Source organism: Littorina saxatilis, linkage group LG13 (genome assembly GCF_037325665.1).
Source record: "Littorina saxatilis isolate snail1 linkage group LG13, US_GU_Lsax_2.0, whole genome shotgun sequence".
NCBI lineage: Eukaryota > Metazoa > Mollusca > Gastropoda > Littorinimorpha > Littorinidae > Littorina > Littorina saxatilis.
This window is the reverse complement of record NC_090257.1, coordinates 33,365,263-33,387,364: the sequence shown is the minus strand read 5'-3', so window position 1 is coordinate 33,387,364 and position 22,102 is coordinate 33,365,263. Positions and strand designations below refer to the sequence as shown.

Below are 22,102 nucleotides of genomic sequence, written 5' to 3'. Positions count from 1 at the left end.
TCAACACGCTGGAATGCAGGCGTTAGATCGACGTTACAGGAAGCGACTGAAGCTGACAGTCTGAGCAGAATGGGAATATGTGCCGAATCAGAGCAGATGCAATGTAGTGACTGTGTGGACGGATATATCCGCACCTGGTCAGATAGAACCATATGAGTGAGTACGGATCTATCCGTACCTGGGAGACAATGAGTTAAAGGGCCTGTCTTCCTTGTGAGGTGTACGTACCTTGAGCACGGTGAAGCCGATGGTCTTGTTGACGGCGCCATCCTTGTCGCGAGTACTTTTCTGCATCAGCTGACACATGAACTCGTCTTCGTCGCCGACATCAAACGCATACTGCAAGTCACAAAGCGGCATTGTTAATTAAAGCGGCTGTCCCAAATTCAGACCTGTTTGCCCCCAAAACTTGACAAGACTAATGGTCAAGTCAAAATGAGTAATCTGATGATAAAAACGCCATCATTAGCAACACAAACTACAGTGGTACCTCCCTTTACCACCCCTCTCTTTTGCGGGTCCCTCAATATTACGACCGACTTTTCTCTGACGGATTTTTTCTCCTTCTTTGTCTTTGTATTTCTCACCTCCATATTACGTCCCCCTCTCTAACACGACATACGACCGTCCATACGTGGACTTATAACGACTTTTCCCAAAATTATCACAGGTTTGGTTTACTCCAACTTATATCTCCAGTCGAGTGAGTAAGCGATACGGACACAAACACGTGCTGAAATCCTGTCCGTGTGTACAAGATCACTTCGGCACGCTAACGGCTGAAGCCATGGTTTTTTGTTTCTATTTCAGGTCATTACTTTATTTTGAATAGATAAAGGTCATTCGCCAGATGTCTGCTTCATTTTGCAAAGAACTGTGCAGGAACTCCTACCTTTTAAACACGCAAAGTTACAGAAACGTTATGAAAGTAATCCGAACATCGAACCAAAACCGAAAGTTGTGGTGACGTCATGAAATTTTGCGATGTACGTATGCAAAGCGCGTGTAAACATTTTCGGTCTAGCTAACAATGGCGGCCGACGAACATGAGTTTTGAAATCTGGAACTGTTCTTGGTTTTTCCCGATCCGTGACCGAATGACGCGATATACAACCACGCGTTCGTTTGAATCAATAAATTCTCCTCAGAATCCCGTCAGTGAAGTTTGAAGGTGAGTAGTGGAGTGTCCTAAATTACTCAACTCTGTGGACAGTCCGTAGTGCAGTTGTCCCTTGAATGAGCGAGTCAAGTTTCATCCTGAAAACTGACGCTTTTGGCTACAATTTTACATCAGTTTCAACACACTGCCGCGGTTCTGCTTCGTTTTGTTCCTTGCGTTTGGGACAATTTTCTTTGTTTTTAACCAACTCGTTGCTGGGTATCGTATATGACTATGATCAGTAGCTGGTATCGACATGGAGGATTGTTTTGTTATGTCCGGGTCCGTCAATGATCCGGAATGACATTGCCGTTTTGATTGATGCCGCCCACAAAGTAATGTTATTCTTTCCTTAAACGATTATGGTAACCTGTTTTCTATTCAATTAATTACCCACACAGTTTTCTTGCTTGTTTAATGAAGCCCCGTAACTACTCGTGGGTTAAGGTTTGAAATAAACAAACTGAGGTCGAACAAAAGCATGCGGTCCCAAAACATGCACATCGATGTCGATACCAGCTACTGATCATAGTCATATAACGATCGAATTTCGGTTACATTTTCAAAGTCGTTAGACAGAGGTACCACTGTAATTTGAAACATTTAAAAATCGTAGCCTGGACTCAAATGAAGTATTTTTTCCCTAAAATCCCCAAAAATTGTGATAATTTACTCCAAAATAGTAAGGGTAAACTGGTCTGCAAATTACATCTAGTTTAGAATAGACCTTTTCATCCTAAATAAGAAAAAAGTCTCACAAATCCTTTCATTTTTGAAAAAATCACAAATGAAATAAATGGTTTTTGGATATAATTACTAGGGTTTTCTGGGCTGCACATCGGAGCTTATCTTTCAGCCCCTCAATCGCAATGTTAGCCCTCAGTGTTGTAAGGGGAAAATTCTTTCACAGCAAATAAAACACCAAAGATCGTCTGTTATGTTAGGATCGATACATGTGGCGTATGGCAACTGTGAACATTAACATTATTTTGAGCCACCAATACCATCGGACATGGTTTCCCCCCCAGTCAAAAATTCCCCTAAAATAGGGTAAAATGTGAGGGTCAAAGAGACACCTACTTCAGGAGTGTTGACCCCCCCCTCACCCCCCCCCCCCCCCCCCCCCCAGCCACTCTATCGTGTATAAGGTTTAGATTGATACAGGGGCATGGCATCTGTGAATATCAACATTTTTTCAATACACCGATAGCATCAGATATGTGACACAACATCCCCATCATGTTAAAAAAAACCTTGAGGTAGGGTCTAAGTGTTGGCCAAAGCGAAACCTACCTGGGGATTTTTGAGGAAGCTTTCCCTGTTGTTGGGACATCCTCCAGCCCTGTCGGGTTTCTTCCAGGCGCCGTGGGCCAGCCCCTCGTGCCAGGTCTTGGTCAGCGTGAAGAATGACGTGTTCACTACACGGCAGATGGCCGTCTGGTGGAAGTACTTGCAGAAATCTTCAAATGTCATCCTGAAGAAATAAAGAGATGAAGTTCAAGTCACAGTTTAATGCAGGATTGTGGTAGAAAAAAAAGAACACTCTTTAGACATTGTCCAGTGCTCTGAGTGTGTGTGTGTGTGTGTGTGTGTGTCACAGTGTGTGTGTGTGTGTGTGTGTGTGTGTGTGTGTGTGTGTATCCCATGCATGCGAGTGCGTGGGTGCATGCATGCGTGAGTATGTGTGAGTGTTTGTTCTTCTACGAGAGTGCTTGCGTGCGTGCGTTTGAACATGTTTAGGTGAGTATGAAATACATACAAAAAAATCAGGCAGAAAAATAAAAACCAGTCTGAGTCCGATCAACATGTCACAGAGTATGAGAAGCAAACCTCCTACAACACCAACCTATGTAATACACACAAAACCAGACAATGACAACAAAAGGCACAAACACTCACTCACCAGAACTCTCCATCTTCCTCAAACGTCAGGCCTACTTTCTTGCGGTCGTTAATGTCAATCTTATCCCACTCTGGAGATCTGAAACCACAAGAATCGTCATTTTTGGACCACAAGGCATTGTCAATTACAGGGCACACTCACTGATTTTTCAGGGCTTCCACTTAAGAAAACTACAAATCTGAAACTGAGATCTGAAACCACAAGAATCGTCATTTTTGGACCACAAGGCATGACCATACAAGAGCAGTCGTACTTGATTTTTCAGGGCTCCCACTTAAGACAAGAAGAGCAAACGCTCGATCGAGTCACTTTCGCAGTTCTGAATATTATATGAGGCATCAGATGGACAGGAAGAAATTGCTATTCACAACACAATACAGATGTAAATAATTTGATGTAAAGAATAATCCTATAAAGTTTGAATCAAATCCGATGAATAGTTTCAGAGATATGATATTTCAATTTTTTTCCTTCAAGACATACCTGTGACCTTGAAAAAGGTCAAAGGTCACCAAAGCAGACGTCAAAGTGTAGAGGTCACTGGGAGTCACGTTCACATAAAATTTGAGCCCGGTCACTTTTATAGTTTCCGAGAAAAGCCCAACGTTAAGTTGTGTGTTGCCGAACAGAAAAGGCTAGTTATCTCCCTTGTTTTTCTGATAACGTTCGTAAAAGGCTACAGATGTAAATACTTTGATGTAAAGAATAATCCTACAAAGTTTCAATCACATCCGATGAACTTTGTCAAAGATATAAAATGTCTAATTTTTCCTTTGACGCTGACCTGTGACCTTGAAAAAGGTCAAAGGTCAACGAAACCATCGTTAAAGTGTAGAGGTCATTGGAGGTCACGACTAAACAAAATATGAGCCCGATCGCTTTGATAGTTTCCGAGAAAAGTCCAACGTTAAGGTGGTGTCTACGGACGGCCGGCCGGCCGGACAGACTAACACTGACCGATTACATAGAGTCACTTTTTCTCAAGTGACTCAAAAAATTCAATCAGGAGTACGATATCAACACTCAACATTTATATGAATGAACTTATTTTTTCTCCTTCCTTTCTGATAAGCTTTTACCTGTGCCCAAGGAAATGACAGATTTATACCCAATAATCAAAACACGTTCATGTGAAACCGGATTCAGTCCCTGAGCATTTTCCTTAAAAGTAGAAATCGTGCTGTTTACTTCTGTAGCTGGTACCCTAGGGGTTACAGTTTCTGCTATGCAAATTCTCTCTAACAGTCACAACAAAGAAAGGATATGAGATTCCTAACAGTTGCCCCGTGTTACCTACCAATAAGACAGATAATATGAAAACATCTCTCTCTCTATATCCCAAGACCTATCTTCTTTGTCTCTGTAAATCTACTATGGGTATATTTCTTGTATTTTAAGAGTAGTATTGTTATAATATATAGTATATCAATTGTACTCTTATAACACACGAAATAGTGGATGCATAATGGCGCAACAAATACACCATAGCACTACTTTCTGTTGACTTTGACATTCTACAGTGCACATGTACCAGGCGACTGAATGTGCCTGAGAATACCACAGTGTTGAGAACTTGCGCTAGAGTCGTTCAGTGCTCAAGCTCAGTTTTAGATTTGACTTGCCGAGACTATCATCACAGCGTCATATATTTCATGACATCTGTCGTCCATCGCGTCATAGTCTGGGGACCTAATCGTCCGCTGTTCTATTTCTCTGTTGTGATCAACATGACAAACCGTGGGTGTGTGAGTGTGTGCGCTCGTTGGTGCCGGTTCTCTCAACTAAAAGAGAAGTCAAACTAGCAATCGTTAAAAACCCGGTCCGTCTGACCTTTACTGCCAATATTTTCAGGCTACGGTCATGCCTAAGAAGTCACAGTAGTGCTCTTTTCGGTACACACGTTCTTATCGGTACATCATCGGATACAAGAGTCCTCTGGGCAGGTAGTTTCATGCATTTTGCGAGTATTTCTAGCTCTTTTGCGGTGCAGTAGGCCCTATAGACGATGAAGGTGTCAAAGATCTCAGCAGATGCGTGTGTAACCACTAGATATATTCAGTCAAATCACTGTAAGAGGCTTTCAATGGTCAGGGACAGCAATGCCGCCCTTATGTATCAACTTGGCATAGATCAACAGGCGTGCCTTTAGAATAAGGTATGTGACGAGGTTACGCCCTCAGTGCCTCATCTGAACAGACAACTAAAGCTTGATTTTTCCATCGCACTTTGTCTTTTGGGTCTTTAAGGGATATACAGGTTACAACACGAGTGGTTTTTTTTTATGGCTTGTATTTCAGTCAAGACTCCGCGGGAATATGAAAGGGACTCACTCGCCAGACGCTCGTGTGTCCCTTGATATTCATCTGCTGCAGTGCTGGGTTCTTGACTGAAATACAAGCCATATAAAAAACCACTCGTGTTGTAACCTATACATATATGAAATAGACTGCTGTTTTATTATAAATTTTTTCTACTTAGTCTGTAAGGCTTGCTATTAGAACTTAAACATTCTCTTTTTTCTTTTTATATTTAGTCCAAGTTTTGACTAAATATTTTAACATCGAGGGGGAATCGAAACGAGGGTCGTGGTGTATGTGCGTGTGTGTGTGTGTGCGTGCGTGTGTGTGTGTGTGTAGAGCGATTCAGACTACTGGACCGATCTTTATGAAATTTGACATGAGAGTTCCTGGGTATGAAATCCCCGAACGTTTTTTTCATTTTTTTGATAAATGTCTTTGATGACGTCATATCCGGCTTTTCGTGAAAGTTGAGGCGGCACTGTCACGCCCTCATTTTTCAACCAAATTGGTTGAAATTTTGGTCAAGTAATCTTCGACGAAGCCCGGGGTTCGGTATTGCATTTCAGCTTGGTGGCTTAAAAATTAATTAATGACTTTGGTCATTAAAAATCTGAAAATTGTAAAAAAAAATAAAAATTTATAAAACGATCCAAATTTACGTTTATCTTATTCTCCATCATTTGCTGATTCCAAAAACATATAAATATGTTATATTCGGATTAAAAACAAGCTCTGAAAATTAAATATATAAAAATTATTATCAAAATTAAATTGTCCAAATCAATTTAAAAACACTTTCATCTTATTCCTTGTCGGTTCCTGATTCCAAAAACATATAGATATATGTTTGGATTAAAAACACGCTCAGAAAGTTAAAACAAAGAGAGGTACAGAAAAGCGTGCTATCCTTCTTAGCGCAACTACTACCCCGCTCTTCTTGTCAATTTCACTGCCTTTGCCATGAGCGGTGGACTGACGATGCTACGAGTATACGGTCTTGCTGAAAAATGGCAGCTACTTGACTAAATATTGTATTTTCGCCTTACGCGACTTGTTTAACCTTTAGTTGCCTTCTGCACAGAATCTTGCTCTCCTTTGCAGTTCTCATACGATCTAACCCGCTTCCTCCCATGGTATGGAAAGTAACTCCGTCAATGTCAAACTTTAAAAAAATCAAAGCAAAACAACAAGAGAGAGTTTTTCAAAATTATAAACGCTCTAACCAGACAGGAATCCAGTAACAAATATATTGCATCAAAGTGAATAGCGAGCGTTTCCGGGATCTGCACATGGGAGCTTGAGCAGGCGATATTGGGAAGAAAAGGGCTAATGAAGCTTTTGGGCTCACTCTCATCCGCTCTGAAAGCCATGACGTCTCTCGGCACAAAAGGGGGATAGAGTGTTTCAAATGATCCTTGTGATTGTTAAGGGGATGTGCGGGGGTGATTTTTGAGCTTTTGGGCAGATTTGGGCATTTAGACATTTTGACTGTTTGGAAAACTGTGGTCATTTTTCTTTCAATTTCTGCCGTTGATGTTGCATATACATGTTTTTTTTGTGCAATAAAAATAAATTCAATACACCAACCCTCGCCTGATTGCGTTCATTTGTCTTGAACTTGCCTTATTATTGCCGATTTTCAACACCTTGATCAGCAAATTTGAGCAGACGACAGGGCGAACACTGCATGACGTTGCTTGCTACATAGCCTCCCCTGTTTGCATGTGACCGTTGTTTCGTTATTTTCCGGACTACTTCGGCTCTAACGGAACATTTTCAATGTAGGTCAATCTACGCCAACTTCCTTATACGGAGAGTATGACGTATGATGTGATCTTGATTCGTTCAACCGGGGTCACGTGGTACAACAATGGCGCTTGTTTACAAGCAGTGAAAGTACACGCTCCTGTGCAAAAATGGTTCGCACCAAGCCATCAACAACCAGAGGAGCCCCAAAATCTACGAAAAAGAGGACAGATCAAGTGAAGAATCAATGGAAGGCGAAGAAATCAGCGCAATCAGCTTCTGTGCTGGCTGACGTGGCAGAATTAGTGCCGGTTTTGGGGTCGTCTGCTAGTGCTACATTTTCCGCGTCGATTCCTTGAGTCGATGAAAACATTCTCGGCACGAAGACAAGAAGTGAGTTCAAAAAAGAATCGTATGAGAGGTTTGTGTCCGGTGGAGTTGACACAAAGTCATCTGCTGCTACTGAAACCCTGGTAAAAACCCAGAGGGGTGTTGTAGACTTTGCCGAAGTAGACAGTATGGTTGCAAGTCTGTGCTGTCCACAGTGTAACAAGTGCTTGTCTCTTTGCACAGACTCCAGACCAACAAGTGGCTTGGCAGTATTTGCCCAGGTGAACTGTTCTTCGTGCGAAGAGCGTGTATGAACAGTATCTTGCGACAAAATTTAAGGCCAAGACAAAAGTGTTCGACATGAACAGACAGGCAGTGTATTCCTCACTTGCTTGTGGACTGGGAGCCACCACATTCAGAAATTTCTGTGAAAACATGGATTTAGCTGGACTTCACCACAAGACCTTTCATAGTCATACTCATGCCAGCCAAGTATTCACACAACTGGAGAAATTCCGGAAGCATGTGTTCAGTGACACTGTTGCATATGTTCGAGAAGTTCATGCAAGATACTGTGGCACTACTCTTGGTGTCGACGACACCCTGAACATTATTGTGAGCTATGATGGCACCTGGCTTACTCGTGGACACTCTTCGCACATTGGAGTTGGGTGTGTTGTGGACTTACTTACTGGACTCTGTGTTGATGCCCATGTCATGTGTACCTACTGCCAGGTGTGGAGTCTACGGGGCAGAAGCTGTTTCAGGAAAAGCCAGAGGAGTATGCGGCCTGGCTCGTGGACCACTTAGACAAGTGTGAGGTGAACTATAAAGGTAAATTATATCTGTTTGCACAGACATATTTGAATAGAGTTTATTTCAAATTTAAGCAACTTACTCAAATAATATATAGCAAATTACAAGTAAATGTAATAGTGATGAGTGGATATTATTTTCCATGCATTCCAGTGAAACTGAAAACCAAAACCAAAGGCATGGATGATGGATTAAAAAAAAAAGCGTCATAAAGACAGATCATCAATTTATGATAATAATAATGAAAGTTGTAACACATGCGTAAAAATCCAATTTGTATCTTGAATAGTTCAGGGCATGGGGGAGTGCATGTGTGTGATGAAAATAATAAGAAAACACACACAGATAGATAGACAGACAGACAGACAGAGAGAGAGAGAGAGAGAGAGAGAGAGAGAGAGAGAGAGCTGTATCTACAGCATCAAGAGAGATTCACAAGTCTTCAGAATCAACGGGCTTCCCAGAACTGAGGGAGCTAGAATAGTGGTCAGGGGATGGCAAATAGTACATGTATGTGTGGCACAATACAAGTGTATTTAAAAACGTTCAAATGGTATCAATTAATGCATTATGCTTAACGTTTACAATCTAACAATGTTCAGTGCACCTATACCTGCTGCTAGAAATTTAATATTCAGTAATTTGGTAATTCCATGTTTATTTCATTTTTTTCCGCATTAATTATAATTGAAGTATTAGCTGGACAATGACTGTGAATAACACATGCGCGCACACACACACACACACTTAAAAAATACTCTGTTTGCAAATTACATTTCTTATTTTGTTCTTGTTTGCAGGCTCATCAGGATGATGGAGGTGGAAGCAGCCCGTGTCATATGGCGTCGATCGGTGAACACCAACAAGCTTCGCTACACAACACTACTGTCGGACGGTGACTCCAAGACTTTTACATAGCTCAACGACATCAAGCCCTATGGTGAGGATATTCACATTGACAAGGAAGAGTGTGCGAACCATGTGAGTAAACGACTTGGTACAGCTCTTAGAGAGTTCAACTTTGGACCTGCTGCTGCTGCCGACTCTGCCCAGTTCTTCGGATTCTAGACTGGACATCACATGAAGAGGCTTGGAGCAGCCAGGATGCACAAGAGGGTGCGGAACAGTCTGAAGGCTGTGAGAGACAAGCAAAGTAAAAGGAGAGACAAAGTGCGGGCAGCCAAGTCAGAGAGACTGGAAGAACTTGTTCATGCAGCTGGAAGGTGGCCCTGCATATGCTGCAGGCATGTTCTAAGTTTTGACTAAATGTTTTAACTTAGACGGGGAATCGAGATGAGGGTCATGGTGTATGTGTGTGTGTATAAAGTGATTCCGAGGAAACTACTGGACCAATCTTGACAAAACTTAACGAGAGTTCCTGGGTGTGATATCCCCAGATGTTTTTTTCCATTTTTTGGAAAGATGTCTTTGATGACGTCATATCCGGATTTTTTTAGGCAGTTGAGGCAGCGCTGTATCACCCTAATTTTTCAACCAAATTGATTGCAATTTTGGTAAAGCAATCTTCGACGAAGTCCGGACTATAATATTGCATTTCAGCTCAAAATCTTAAAAATAAATTAATGAGTTTGCTTGTTAAAGTTGTCATTAAAATCTAATTTTTAGTAACAAATTAAACCTTGACTGCATTGCATTCCTCATTTTTTCCTGAATTCAAAAATATATAGAAATGTCATGTTCACTCTAACAATGTGCTCATAATTACAGAAAATAGGTTTAGTAAGTACTACATATATGGTCTCATGCTTTGCGGAGACGAGCGTGATCCGTCTCGGTATTGTTAGCCGAGACTATCTAAATGTATCTCGTAGTCTTGGTGATGACTGGTTTGTGGTGTTGATATTTAAGTTTCATACCGATTGACTAAATGTTTTTATATCGCTTTAGGCGACTTGTCATTGTTATTGTGGTTAACATTATTCTCATATATATTGTGGTTATTGTACGCGTGCAATTGATGACTTGGGTACGTTTCGTAATTTGGAGCTAGCTTGTGTGTGTGTGTGTGTGAATGTGAGCGAGTGAGCGAGCTTTTTTTGGTGTGCATGCTGTGATTGGGAGTGTGTGTATGCATTGTTTGTAACTCGGAACAAACAATTTTCCAGGTGTACTGCACATGTTTGAAATAACTTATGTTTTATGTCTTCCCTAACTTTTAAACGGTGTCTCTAAGGTGTGAAAAACATTCCTCAGTGTGGAATTTGGTGATACATGTATGTATTTTGGGTTTAATTACAACTATCAATGGTTTCAAAACAAATTGTGTGCGTTTTTGCCTTTTCCTCAGTTTGCATGTTTTGACATTTGGGAACAACATGATTTCAAATCTACTGGTTAGATTTCTGTGAAATTCTGCATACTTGTACTTTTACATACTATCTACAGAGTTACCATTTGAATAATGAATCGGAAAAGAAATGTTGGCTTTACGATTTTTTTAATATTAAATTTTACGCAAAATTTCAACATTATGATAAAAAAAAAATTTTTTAAATAACTGTAATACTCACAGAAAAAATAAATGGTAAATCTGTAGATATGATCTAAATCTATATTTATGCAAAATATTGGACAGAAATCGAGCATTTGGATATGGAAAAAACGGTTCCTAAAATCCAATATGGCTGCTGTTTACTTTCCTGTTTCTATAGCAACGACATACACAATAAACAAACACATTAACGTTTCTTAATTCAGAGACCATCAGTATTATAACAAAAGCGACACAAACAGTGCTGATCATCATATATGGAAAATAGCGATTTGGCCCTCACATGGCCTTAAGGGATCTGCACGTGGATTATCTAGAGGGCGATACACCAGTCTGCCAAGTCAAATCAACAAGAAATTTGCTCCCTACACTAGACGTAGACAGCCTGTGGAGTTTTGGTATGAGTCAAATTGCAAGGTTGTTCAGACCTGGGAACCCCTGTTTTGCACTTTGAGTATTCTCAAACAAACTTGGTGTATTTTCAGAAAAATGAGCGTACTCCACACAGCGTTTGAACATCCATGATTAAAACATGTCTCACGCTCGTCCGTCACACCAGTAATTAAGTTTACCTATACATTTAAAACAAATGCTTTTTTCAATGTTTACTGACAAAAACTGTAATCATGTGACAAAATACTGGATCGGCTTCGGGATGGGCGTGTGAAGAAAAGTTGTCTAGGATTTTTTCTCGTCGTATTTTTTTCCCACTGACCGTACTGATCGTATTCTCGACAATCATGCGTACAAAATACGGCGAAATTGTATGGGTTCCCAGGTATGGTTGCTCTTATAAAAATTCTAGGACAGATCTTAGCACAGTGATTTACAAGAAGGCTGACACAGGAAGGAGGGTTTCTTTATTGTCCGTTTGTGGGTTGCCTGAATTACTGTTTTGAAAATATCTCACGATTTACTCATACTTTAAAGGTCCTTGTCTACATTTTTATACATAAATAGACATTTGACCATTAAAATGCTGAGTCTATTCCCTACAAATATCAAAAATACACCCCCCTTCGATCAAGAAGAACGAAGCAAGGGTATCCGTTTGAAAATTCATTGTAGTATTCCAGCATAGTAGAAAAGAATATCCTTATTTGGGAAATGCCGAGGGCAAAACTCCTCTCGAATACGGTGCATTTCGTTCGTTTAAAAAAATCGTGGACAGCGCTCCAATATCCAGTGTCAAACTGTTGCTGTGATTGTGTAGGCGCGACTGTCAGCATACAGACGTGAATTTGATTGGTCGATATTTTTAGGCAAAGCACATGTTCTCAGCAAACAGAAAACAAAATATTGGAAGTGTCTGAGACACTACCCAAAAATAAAAACTTCTTTTACATACAGATGTAAATACTTTGATGTAAAGAATAATCCTACAAAGTTTCAATCACATCCGATGAACTTTGTCAAAGATATAAAATGTCTAATTTTTCCTTTGACGCTGACCTGTGACCTTGAAAAAGGTCAACGAAACCATCGTTAAAGTGTAGAGGTCATTGGAGGTCACGACTAAACAAAATATGAGCCCGATCGCTTTGATAGTTTCCGAGAAAAGTCCAACGTTAAGGTGGTGTCTACGGACGGCCGGCCGGCCGGACAGACTAACACTGACCGATTACATAGAGTCACTTTTTCTCAAGTGACTCAAAAACTAAACATCCCTGACATTTCTAAGGGGTCAGGAAAATTTAAGAAATTTACAAATCACACACACACACACATATTCACCAAAGTCTTATTTGCCAAGCTATCAATACAGTTCTAGTGACAATACAAAGGGAAAATTATAAAGAGACACATCAAATTTCTTAGACCTACCCATATACTGCTCCTTGGAGAAATCTGTATTTATCATGGATAAAAGAATACACCTAGCCCCCTCCCTTTTCTTTATTTGGTGTTTAACGTCGTTTTCAACCGTTCAAGGTTATATCGCGACAGAGAAAGGGGGGAGATGGGATAGAGCAACTTGTTAATTGTTTCTTGTTCACAAAAGCACTAATCAAAAATTTGCTCCAGGGGCTTGCAACGTAGTACAATATATTACCTTACTGGGAGAATGCAAGTTTCCAGTACAAAGGACTTAACATTTCTTACATACTGCTTGACTAAAATCTTTACATACATTGACTATATTCTATACAAGAAACACTTAACAAGGGTAAAAGGAGAAACAGAATCCGTTAGTCGCCTCTTACGACATGCTGGGGAGCATCGGGTAAATTCTTCCCCCTAACCCGCGGGGGGAGCCTGTAAGGTATCACTGTACCTTTTCATTTATCATCCATTATTCTTCTCCATCTCCATCCCCATACAGTGGAACCTCCCTATTAAGACCCTCTTTGGGGCGGGGATGTAGTTCAGTCGGTAGCGCGCTGGATTTGTATTCAGTTGGCTGCTGTCAGCGTGAGTTCGTCCCCACGTTCGGCGAGAGATTTATTTCTCAGAGTCAACTTTGTGTGCAGACTCTCCTCGGTGTCCGAACACCCCCGTGTGTACACGCAAGCACAAGACCAAGTGCGCACGAAAAAGATCCTGTAATCCATGTCAGAGTTCGGTGGGTTATAGAAACACGAACATACCCAGCATGCTTCCTCCGAAAGCGGCGTATGGCTGCCTAAATGGCAGGGTAAAAACGGTCATACACGTAAAATTCCACTCGTGCAAAACACGAGTGTACGTGAGAGTTTCAGCCCACGAACGCAGAAGAAGAAGAAGAAGAAGAAGACCCTCTTTTGTCAGACTTTCTGTTCATACCCTTTGTAGGTTCACCCTCATTTTCAGACTCCCCACTTTTGAAGATCCAATTTTCTCAGATTTTTGGAGGTCTTAAAAGGGGGGTTCCACTGTATCTCTTTTTGTCCCCAAACAAAGATAAAAATTCAATGGAAAAGAATTGCTCACCCGTCGCTGAAGGCACCCTTCCACTCGCACTGACCCCATGGGTTACGGAGACGAATCATGGGCATTTTGTCGCGGTTGAACAACCCGAAGAGACCCGAGCCTTCCAGGTGGACGTTTTTCACACAGGTGATTCCGTAGGCGTGACCCTTCACCAGGCCCACGTCTGTTGATGCCTCCATCTCCTCTGCTGATGCTGCCTACAGTTCGGGGAATGAAAATAATATTAAATTTACGTTGCTTAATGGAAAAAGTATCTAATCCTTCCTCTACATCTTCTTCCTTCCGGCTGATGCTGCCTATGTTTTACAGAAAGGAAATAATATGAAATTAATGTTGCTTGAATCAAGTTAATGCAAAAAGTATCTAATACTTTCTCTTCTTCCTTCCGGTTGATGCTGCCTATGTTTCACGGAATGAAAAGAATATCAAATTCATGTTGCTTAATGGAAAAAGTATCTAATCCTTCCTCTTCTACTTCGTTCACTCGGACAAGTCCACCTGACAAATGCTGGTGACCGTTGAAGGGTCTCTAAAAGGTAGTATCTAATTAACACTGATTTCAAGAAGCTGACACAAAAGAATCTCAAAAGCACAACCTCGATTGAAGCAAGCAAGAGTCAGCCTAAAATGTTGAATGTTTTCTGTCACATTTTTGTATCATTTCTGATCTCTAAACAGCATCCAGGTATGTTGGTAGGAATTCTTTTCTTCGGCAAATTTGTCTGAATGGTCAAAAAAGTTTAGACAATTTTCATAAGTTTTAGGCAGCCTTTGGCGTCACCCTTTCCCAACCGGGAAAAAAAGTTTGGCACTTTAAAACAAGTTATGTTTTGCTGATCATTAATGCCAAGCAACATCCCTGAGTAACTTAAATTATGTAATTTCTCAGATTTTAAATAATAAAGTTAATTTGATTTGATTAATCTACAATTCAGGCTTATCATTCTGACAAAAAGTTAGAACATATGATGTGTGAGGACACTAATCGTACCACAAGAATACTCTATTCTAGTCAGAATCTTACTGGGATGGAAGCAGCCATGAGCGAGCGACGGTCCATCTCTTTCTGCATGCGAGCGAAGAGCGCTACTCTCTCCTCCGGCTTGGTGGCCACTTCCAACTTGAGCAGGTCAAGGGTGTCCGACACACCCGCCGTGAAATCCTCCAAGGCTTCGCTCAGCTCTCCACCGTCCAGGACCTCGTAGTTTCCAAACAGCCTGCAAACAAGGGCAAGGTTAGTTTCTGGGAAGGCTGAACACACAAACTCAAGCCTGAATATACTTGTACACTTATCATACCTCAGGCTACTAAATCATTAGAAAAAAGTAAAAACACAACCATCTTCCATCCCAACTCTTTAGACTAGAGTGAGTTTAAAGGACAACCAAGGTGTTTCAATGCCTTTGTGTTCTCCATTCCAACCCCCACCCCAACCTTTGGTTTCTATTTTATGAAGTCGACATATTTAAAATCCTTGTAATTTACTGAACCTATAAATTCATTCATTCGCTTGCGGCTTCGTGGCAGGCGGAAGAAAAAAATCAGCCAGATAAGTTTTCGTTATTAATTGTTTGTCTGTGCACTTAAGACCGTTGGGTCGATATATATTTGTGAATGTATTGTTTTGTCAATAACAAACGTTCCAACAACCTACCTTTCTTGTTTTTTGATTACTGAACCTAGACAAACAAAATGTGAAAGTATTTCTAAATCTTTATCAGCAGGCCAAGGATATATATGGAACATATTTATCAATGAAATCATGGCTAAAATGTCTCATTTAAGTAAAGAAGTATGGTTTTTTTTCCAGTGGTACACAGCTATGGAGAATAACCCATATGCTAACTGGTCCTAGGTGGACCTTAACCTCCAATAGTCAGTCGCCTGTCTCGCCACTCATTTAGCATACGCTTTCTCCAGTGGTACACAGCTAGGGAGAATAACCCATATGCTAACTGGTCCTAGGTGGACCTTAACCTCCAATAGTCAGTCGCCTGTCTCGCCACTCACTTAGCATACGCTTTCTCCAGTGGTACACAGCTAGGGAGAATAACCCATATGCTAACTGGTCCTAGGTGGACCTTAACCTCCAATAGTCAGTCGCCTGTCTCGCCACTCATTTAGCATACGCTTTCTCCAGTGGTACACAGCTATGGAGAATAATCCATATGCTAACTGGTCCTAGGTGGACCTTAACCTCCAATAGTCAGTCGCCTGTCTCGCCACTCATTTAGCATACGCTTTCTCCAGTGGTACACAGCTAGGGAGAATAACCCATATGCTAACTGGTCCTAGGTGGACCTTAACCTCCAATAGTCAGTCGCCTGTCTCGCCACTCACTTAGCATACGCCTTCTCCAGCAGAGCAGACCAGAACTCGTTGCGACTCTGGGAGTGGATGAACACGAGCTCGTCATTGATGGTGGGCAAGAAGTCATCAATCACAACCTCCACCCAGTAACCGTAGCGCCAGAACTGGAATCGGAAGATGCCTTGGTATTCGTCAGGCTTCTCTGGGTTCCATTCCTGGCCATTGGCATCTGGTATCACCTGTGTGGAAGGGATATAAAGCATGATTACTTTAGAGAAAATCGAATCTTTACTTTTAGTTTACTTTACTTTATTTGGTGTTAAACGTCGTTTTCAACCACGAAGGGTTATATCGCGACGGGGAAAGGGGGAAGATGGGATAGAGCCACTTGTCAATTGTTTCTTGTTCACAAAAGCACTAATCAACAAGAAGAGCAAACGCTCGATCGAGTCACTTTCGCAGTTCTGAATATTATATGAGGCATCAGATGGACAGGAAGAAATTGCTATTCACAACACAATACAGATGTAAATAATTTGATGTAAAGAATAATCCTATAAAGTTTGAATCAAATCCGATGAATAGTTTCAGAGATATGATATTTCAATTTTTTTCCTTCAAGACATACCTGTGACCTTGAAAAAGGTCAAAGGTCACCAAAGCAGACGTCAAAGTGTAGAGGTCACTGGGAGTCACGTTCACATAAAATTTGAGCCCGGTCACTTTTATAGTTTCCGAGAAAAGCCCAACGTTAAGTTGTGTGTTGCCGAACAGAAAAGGCTAGTTATCTCCCTTGTTTTTCTGATAACGTTCGTAAAAGGCTACAGATGTAAATACTTTGATGTAAAGAATAATCCTACAAAGTTTCAATCACATCCGATGAACTTTGTCAAAGATATAAAATGTCTAATTTTTCCTTTGACGCTGACCTGTGACCTTGAAAAAGGTCAAAGGTCAACGAAACCATCGTTAAAGTGTAGAGGTCATTGGAGGTCACGACTAAACAAAATATGAGCCCGATCGCTTTGATAGTTTCCGAGAAAAGTCCAACGTTAAGGTGGTGTCTACGGACGGCCGGCCGGACGGCCGGCCGGACGGCCGGCCGGACAGCCGGCCGGCCGGACAGACTAACACTGACCGATTACATAGAGTCACTTTTTCTCAAGTGACTCAAAAATTTGCTCCAGGGGCTTGCAACGTAGTACAATATATTACCTTACTGGGAGAATGCCAGTTTCCAGTACAAAGGACTTAACATTTCTTACATACTGCTTGACTAAAATCTTTACAAAAATTGACTATATTCTGTACAAGAAACATTTAACAAGGGAAAAAGGAGAAACAGAATCCGTTAGTCGCCTCTTACGACATGCTGGGGAGCATCGGGTAAATTCTTCCCCCTATTCCGCGGGGGGTTCCAAACTTGTTTATTTGTGGATCATGCTTCCAAACCCACCAGATGCACACATAAGACAACTACAACAAATGTGCTTTGAATTTGTATGGGATAATAAAAGAGACAAAATAAAAAGAACAATGGCTATCCACAAGATAGAAGAAGGACGTCTAAATATTCCATTCATTAAAGCTTATCTTTTCTTTGAAACTTAACTGGATGAAGAAAGTTCTGAACACCACATATAATCCCAAATGGAAAGCAATACTACATGTATTAAGAAGATGTCCAAAATTAACAGAAGCATCAAAGTTTGGAGGCAAACTATTTAACGACTGTAGAGTAAATCTGTTTTGGAAAAATGTATTTGAAGCCTATGAAGAAATCCACTTCAAAATAGAGATCAATACATCCGAAGAACTGTTGACAGAACCAATTTTCCTCAATACCAAATTCAAGATTAATAATAAAGTGTTTAATTTTGTAAACTGGACTGAAAATGGTATACAATATGTCAAAGATTTATTAAAAGAGAATGGAGAGTTTCTAAGTTTTAACGAATTTAAAGAAAAAATACAAGTTGAGACATCCTTTCTGGTGTATTATGGTTGTATCAACACGATGAAAAGTTATATGCGCAAAAATAAAATTGTTATTGAATCAACAAAATCAATTAACAATAACACGGCATTTTCTCTTTTTTTATCTGGTGGAAAAGGAGCAAAAATATTTTACGATCATCTTATTAGAAAGGCTGTTAAAAGTGTCCCTAAGGCATATAAAAGTTGGGAAAACCTCCTTGGCACTGAAATTAACTGGGATAAAATTTTCCATAAAACAAAGAAAATACAAGATGTGAAATATCAATGGTTCCAAATTAAAATAAATAATAGGGTTCTCGTGAATAAATTCAATAATTCAATATTGAAGGACATGGGTGTGGTCACAAGTAATGTGTGCAATTTTTGTGAACTGAAAAAAGATGCAGTCTACCACTCCTTGTGGCAATGTGAACATGTCCAGGTTTTTTGGTCTGAGTTTGAAAAATGTCTGAAAGAAAAATGTTTTAACTGTGACAGACTCAGACTAACACCAACACTGATATTATTGAACCATGAAAACCACATTAAAACAGATGCTGGTTTTGACTATATTTTATTAACAGCAAAGTTCTTTGTATACAAATGTAGACTGAACAAAATTCGTCCTCGCATGCAAATGTTTTTAAGAGAACTATGTAACTTATATCAAATTGATAAATATGCTCACCCCCCGCGGGTTAGGGGGAAGAATTTACCCGATGCTCCCCGACATGTCGTAAGAGGCGACTAACGGATTCTGTTTCTCCTTTTACCCTTGTTAAGTGTTTCTTGTATAGAATATAGTCCATTTTTGTAAAGATTTTAGTCAAGCAGTATGTAAGAAATGTTAAGTCCTTTGTACTGGAAACTTGCATTCTCCCAGTAAGGTCATATATTGTACTACGTTGCAAGCCCCTGGAGCAATTTTTTGATTAGTGCTTTTGTGAACAAGAAACAATTAACAAGTGGCTCTATCCCATCTCCCCCCCTTTCCCCATCGCGATATAACCTTTGTGGTTGAAAACGACATTAAACACCAAATAAAGAATAAATATGCTCACAATATCCTCATGAAACAAATTCAGTTTATTAAAAAATGGAACCCGTACCAACAGCTCATAACAGTTTGATGACGACTGGTGATGTTGTGATTTGCTATTACAATAGCCGTTAATGCATTTCTGATTTCGGGATATGTATGCTTTGAACATATATATAACAATACCAACTGCCATGTAGCTTGTCATATGTGTTTAACTCTCTTACTGGTGCAATTTACTATCAGTATAAGTATCAATGCTTTAAAGTTGTCATTGTAAATCTGTGTTTGCCTGAATAAAAAAAACTGTTGAAGAAAAAAAAGAAAAAAACGAAAGCAGACAAAAGCAAACCTTGTTCCAAATTTCTTTGACGGAGGCCAAAGTGGAAGAGGCAGCAACGAACCAGCAGTTACCCAGACGCCCCTGGTGCACATCGCCTGAGCTGGCGCCTTCCACGAACAGTTTGGGGTCATCGCAGATTTGCTGTACACAGAAACAAGTACTCGGGCATTAAAATTCAGAAAAGTGATTTGTAAGCATTGGGGTGCAGTCCTGTGATGCACTTCCAGTTTGGAGTCATCACAGATTTGCTGCACACAGAAACAAATACAGTTTACTGTTATTTGCATACTTGGTTAACTTGTGTGCAGACCTGCTAGTGCCTTATCCCCGTTCGTGGGTACACACAAGCACAATACCATTAGGGCGAACGGAAAAGATTGTGTAATCCAAGGCTGAGTTCGGTAGGTTATACTTAAAGAAACACGAAAATACCAAGAATGCATCCCCTGAAAGCGGCCATAAAAACGGTCATAACATATATGTAAATGTACAGCCAGGTAATTATTACTCCCAATTAAAGTCTAAAGCCTTTGATGGTCTTTGGGAGAGATTTGGGGGGAGGGGGATGGGGGTAGGTGTGTATGTGTGGGAGGTTGAAGGAGGAGAGAAACCACAAGCATGCGATGAACTGTTAATCACATGATTAATGAATGGCGGGGTAAAAACGGTCATACACGTAAAAATCCACTCGTGCTAAAAACATGAGGGAACGTGGGAGTCTAAGCCCATGAACAAAGAAGAAGAACATGATTAATAACAGTATGCATTACAAGTTGGAATAGGCGAATTCTGACAGTTTGTGTGTGTATGGCTATGTGAAGGAAGTTGCTGAACAGGAGAAAGATGAGGTAAAAATGAAATGACCATGCAAGTATCAGTAAGTAGCTGCCTGGGGAAAAGATTGCAAGTGAACAGGGACAGAATGTAAGAGGAAAGAGGGAAATTAAGGAATAAAAGACAGAGCGAAAGAGAGAGCAAGATTTACAGAGAGAGAGGGGGAGAGAGAGGGGGGAGAGAGGGAGGGGGAGAGAGAGGGGGGGAGAGAGACACACATACACACAGCACGAGAGAGAGAGAGAGACAGCGAGATCTATAGCATTAGCAAATGATCTGACCCATTTGCACATCTTTTGCTGCGCATTTTTGCACACAAGTGGAAATGTGCCTCTCTCTCTTCTTCAGCAAGTGACCATTCTCATTGTGTTTTGCTAGCTAAGCCACCACCTCAGGTAGGGAGGAAGGAAAAGTCAACCCAACAGGGTCATGAGTGCCTAGGAAAGGCAGGATTACCTTTGCTCCGTGTCACTATGTCACCTGTGAGTGTGAGTTAAGGCAAATGTTAAGGTGCATGTCTCAAAAAAGGGCCTGGTGTGTGTGTGTGTGTGTGTGTGTGTGTGTGTGTGTGTGTGTGTGTGTGTGTGTGTGTGCATGTGTGTGTGCGTGCATGTGTGTGTGCGAGCGCGCGTGCATTTGTGTGTGTGTGTGTGACTAGTATGTAAAACACACACCCACACACACAGACAGCATAACATATTATTCATGATGCACAACTTTCCCCAGCAAATCAAACAGTTTTAACCTGTACCGTGCCAAGGCTTGATTATGTGCCAAAGTATACTGTTATCTTGAAACATGTCCACAACCATTCCTTTCTGTGGGTCTGACAGTGATTATAACTGCATGCCTACAACCAGTACCTTCAAGTATAAGGGCCTACCACAGTATTTCCAACCATTCAGTTTATACGCTTCCACTAGAGAAGATCGAAGATCGTTAAATCTTCCCTCTCTTCAGTAGTGGTAGTAAAGTAAAGAACACATTTAAAGCCTCAGGAGTCACTGACCTCAATGTTGCATTTACAAAGAAGCCAATTCAGAATCTAGTGTGACAGCCAGCTCCCATTAAGAAGAGAAGTATGCTGGGTGTGTGGGTGCAGGAAAGGGCGGGAGTGTGTGGGTGTAGGAGAGAGGGCCGGAGTGTACAAAGGTGCATGACTCTCACAATGCATTAGCCTGTCACAACACAGAACTGGTGGTGATGTGTACATGCATGACAATGTATCAAGTGATGAAGAGATTGGAGAAAGTGAACATGCACTCCTCATCATTTGACACTGCTTCCACTTTGCATGAGTTACACAGCCTTAGCTTTGTCAGAGCTCAAGCAAACTTGCAAATACCAATCTAACCAAGTAACTCATTAAGGCACTGCACCCTGGCCTAGCAATTTATTCCCGCTTAAAAACATTACTTATCAGAGAAATCTGTGTTAACGATACATTCCCATCAATCCTGGTCTCTTCTGGTGATTAGGAAAGAATTTTGTCCCAACTAATTCATCTAACCTGCCAACTTCTTGTAATAAAAAACAAGAACTAATATATATGTGAATGTTATTGTTACCAGAAATAGAGCATAAACTTTCGATTTACCATCAAACCTGAACATGAGCAGTGAAAACATAACAAAACAAGTCGCGTAAGGTGAAAATACAACATTTAGTCAAGCTCAGTCGAACTCACAGAATGAAACTGAACGCATTGCATTTTTCCCGCAAGACCGTACACTCGTAGCATCGTCTGTCCACCGCTCGTGGCAAAGGCAGTGAAATTAACAATCCAGAAAAGCGCGGTAGCGGTTGCGCGGAGGAGGATAGCACGCTTTTCTATATCTCTATTCTTTTTAACTCTCTGAATGTGTTTTTAATCCAAACATATCATATCTATATGTTTTTGGAATCAGGAACGGACAAGGAATA

At 40.7% G+C, this 22,102-nt stretch overlaps 1 protein-coding gene and 1 long non-coding RNA gene across 4 annotated transcripts in view; one reads left to right on the top strand and one right to left on the bottom strand.

Annotated features, from left to right (window-relative positions):
* LOC138945552 (calpain-5-like) overlaps positions 1-22,102 on the bottom strand; it is a 54,748-nt gene that overhangs the window by 13,738 nt on the left and 18,908 nt on the right. For all 3 annotated transcript variants that reach the window (XM_070317000.1, XM_070317001.1, XM_070317002.1), the window contains exons 3-9: positions 19,355-19,486; positions 16,017-16,225; positions 14,701-14,893; positions 13,677-13,873; positions 3,063-3,140; positions 2,453-2,633; positions 229-339 (exon numbers count right to left, since the gene is read on the bottom strand). In XM_070317000.1, the coding sequence (XP_070173101.1) occupies positions 229-339; positions 2,453-2,633; positions 3,063-3,140; positions 13,677-13,873; positions 14,701-14,893; positions 16,017-16,225; positions 19,355-19,486 (1,101 nt within the window). The remainder of the gene's footprint in view (positions 1-228; positions 340-2,452; positions 2,634-3,062; positions 3,141-13,676; positions 13,874-14,700; positions 14,894-16,016; positions 16,226-19,354; positions 19,487-22,102) is intronic.
* On the top strand, positions 6,790-10,535 carry LOC138945559 (uncharacterized). Its single transcript, XR_011449030.1, has 2 exons — positions 6,790-8,272; positions 9,055-10,535. It is a non-coding gene; the product is annotated as an uncharacterized lncRNA (long non-coding RNA).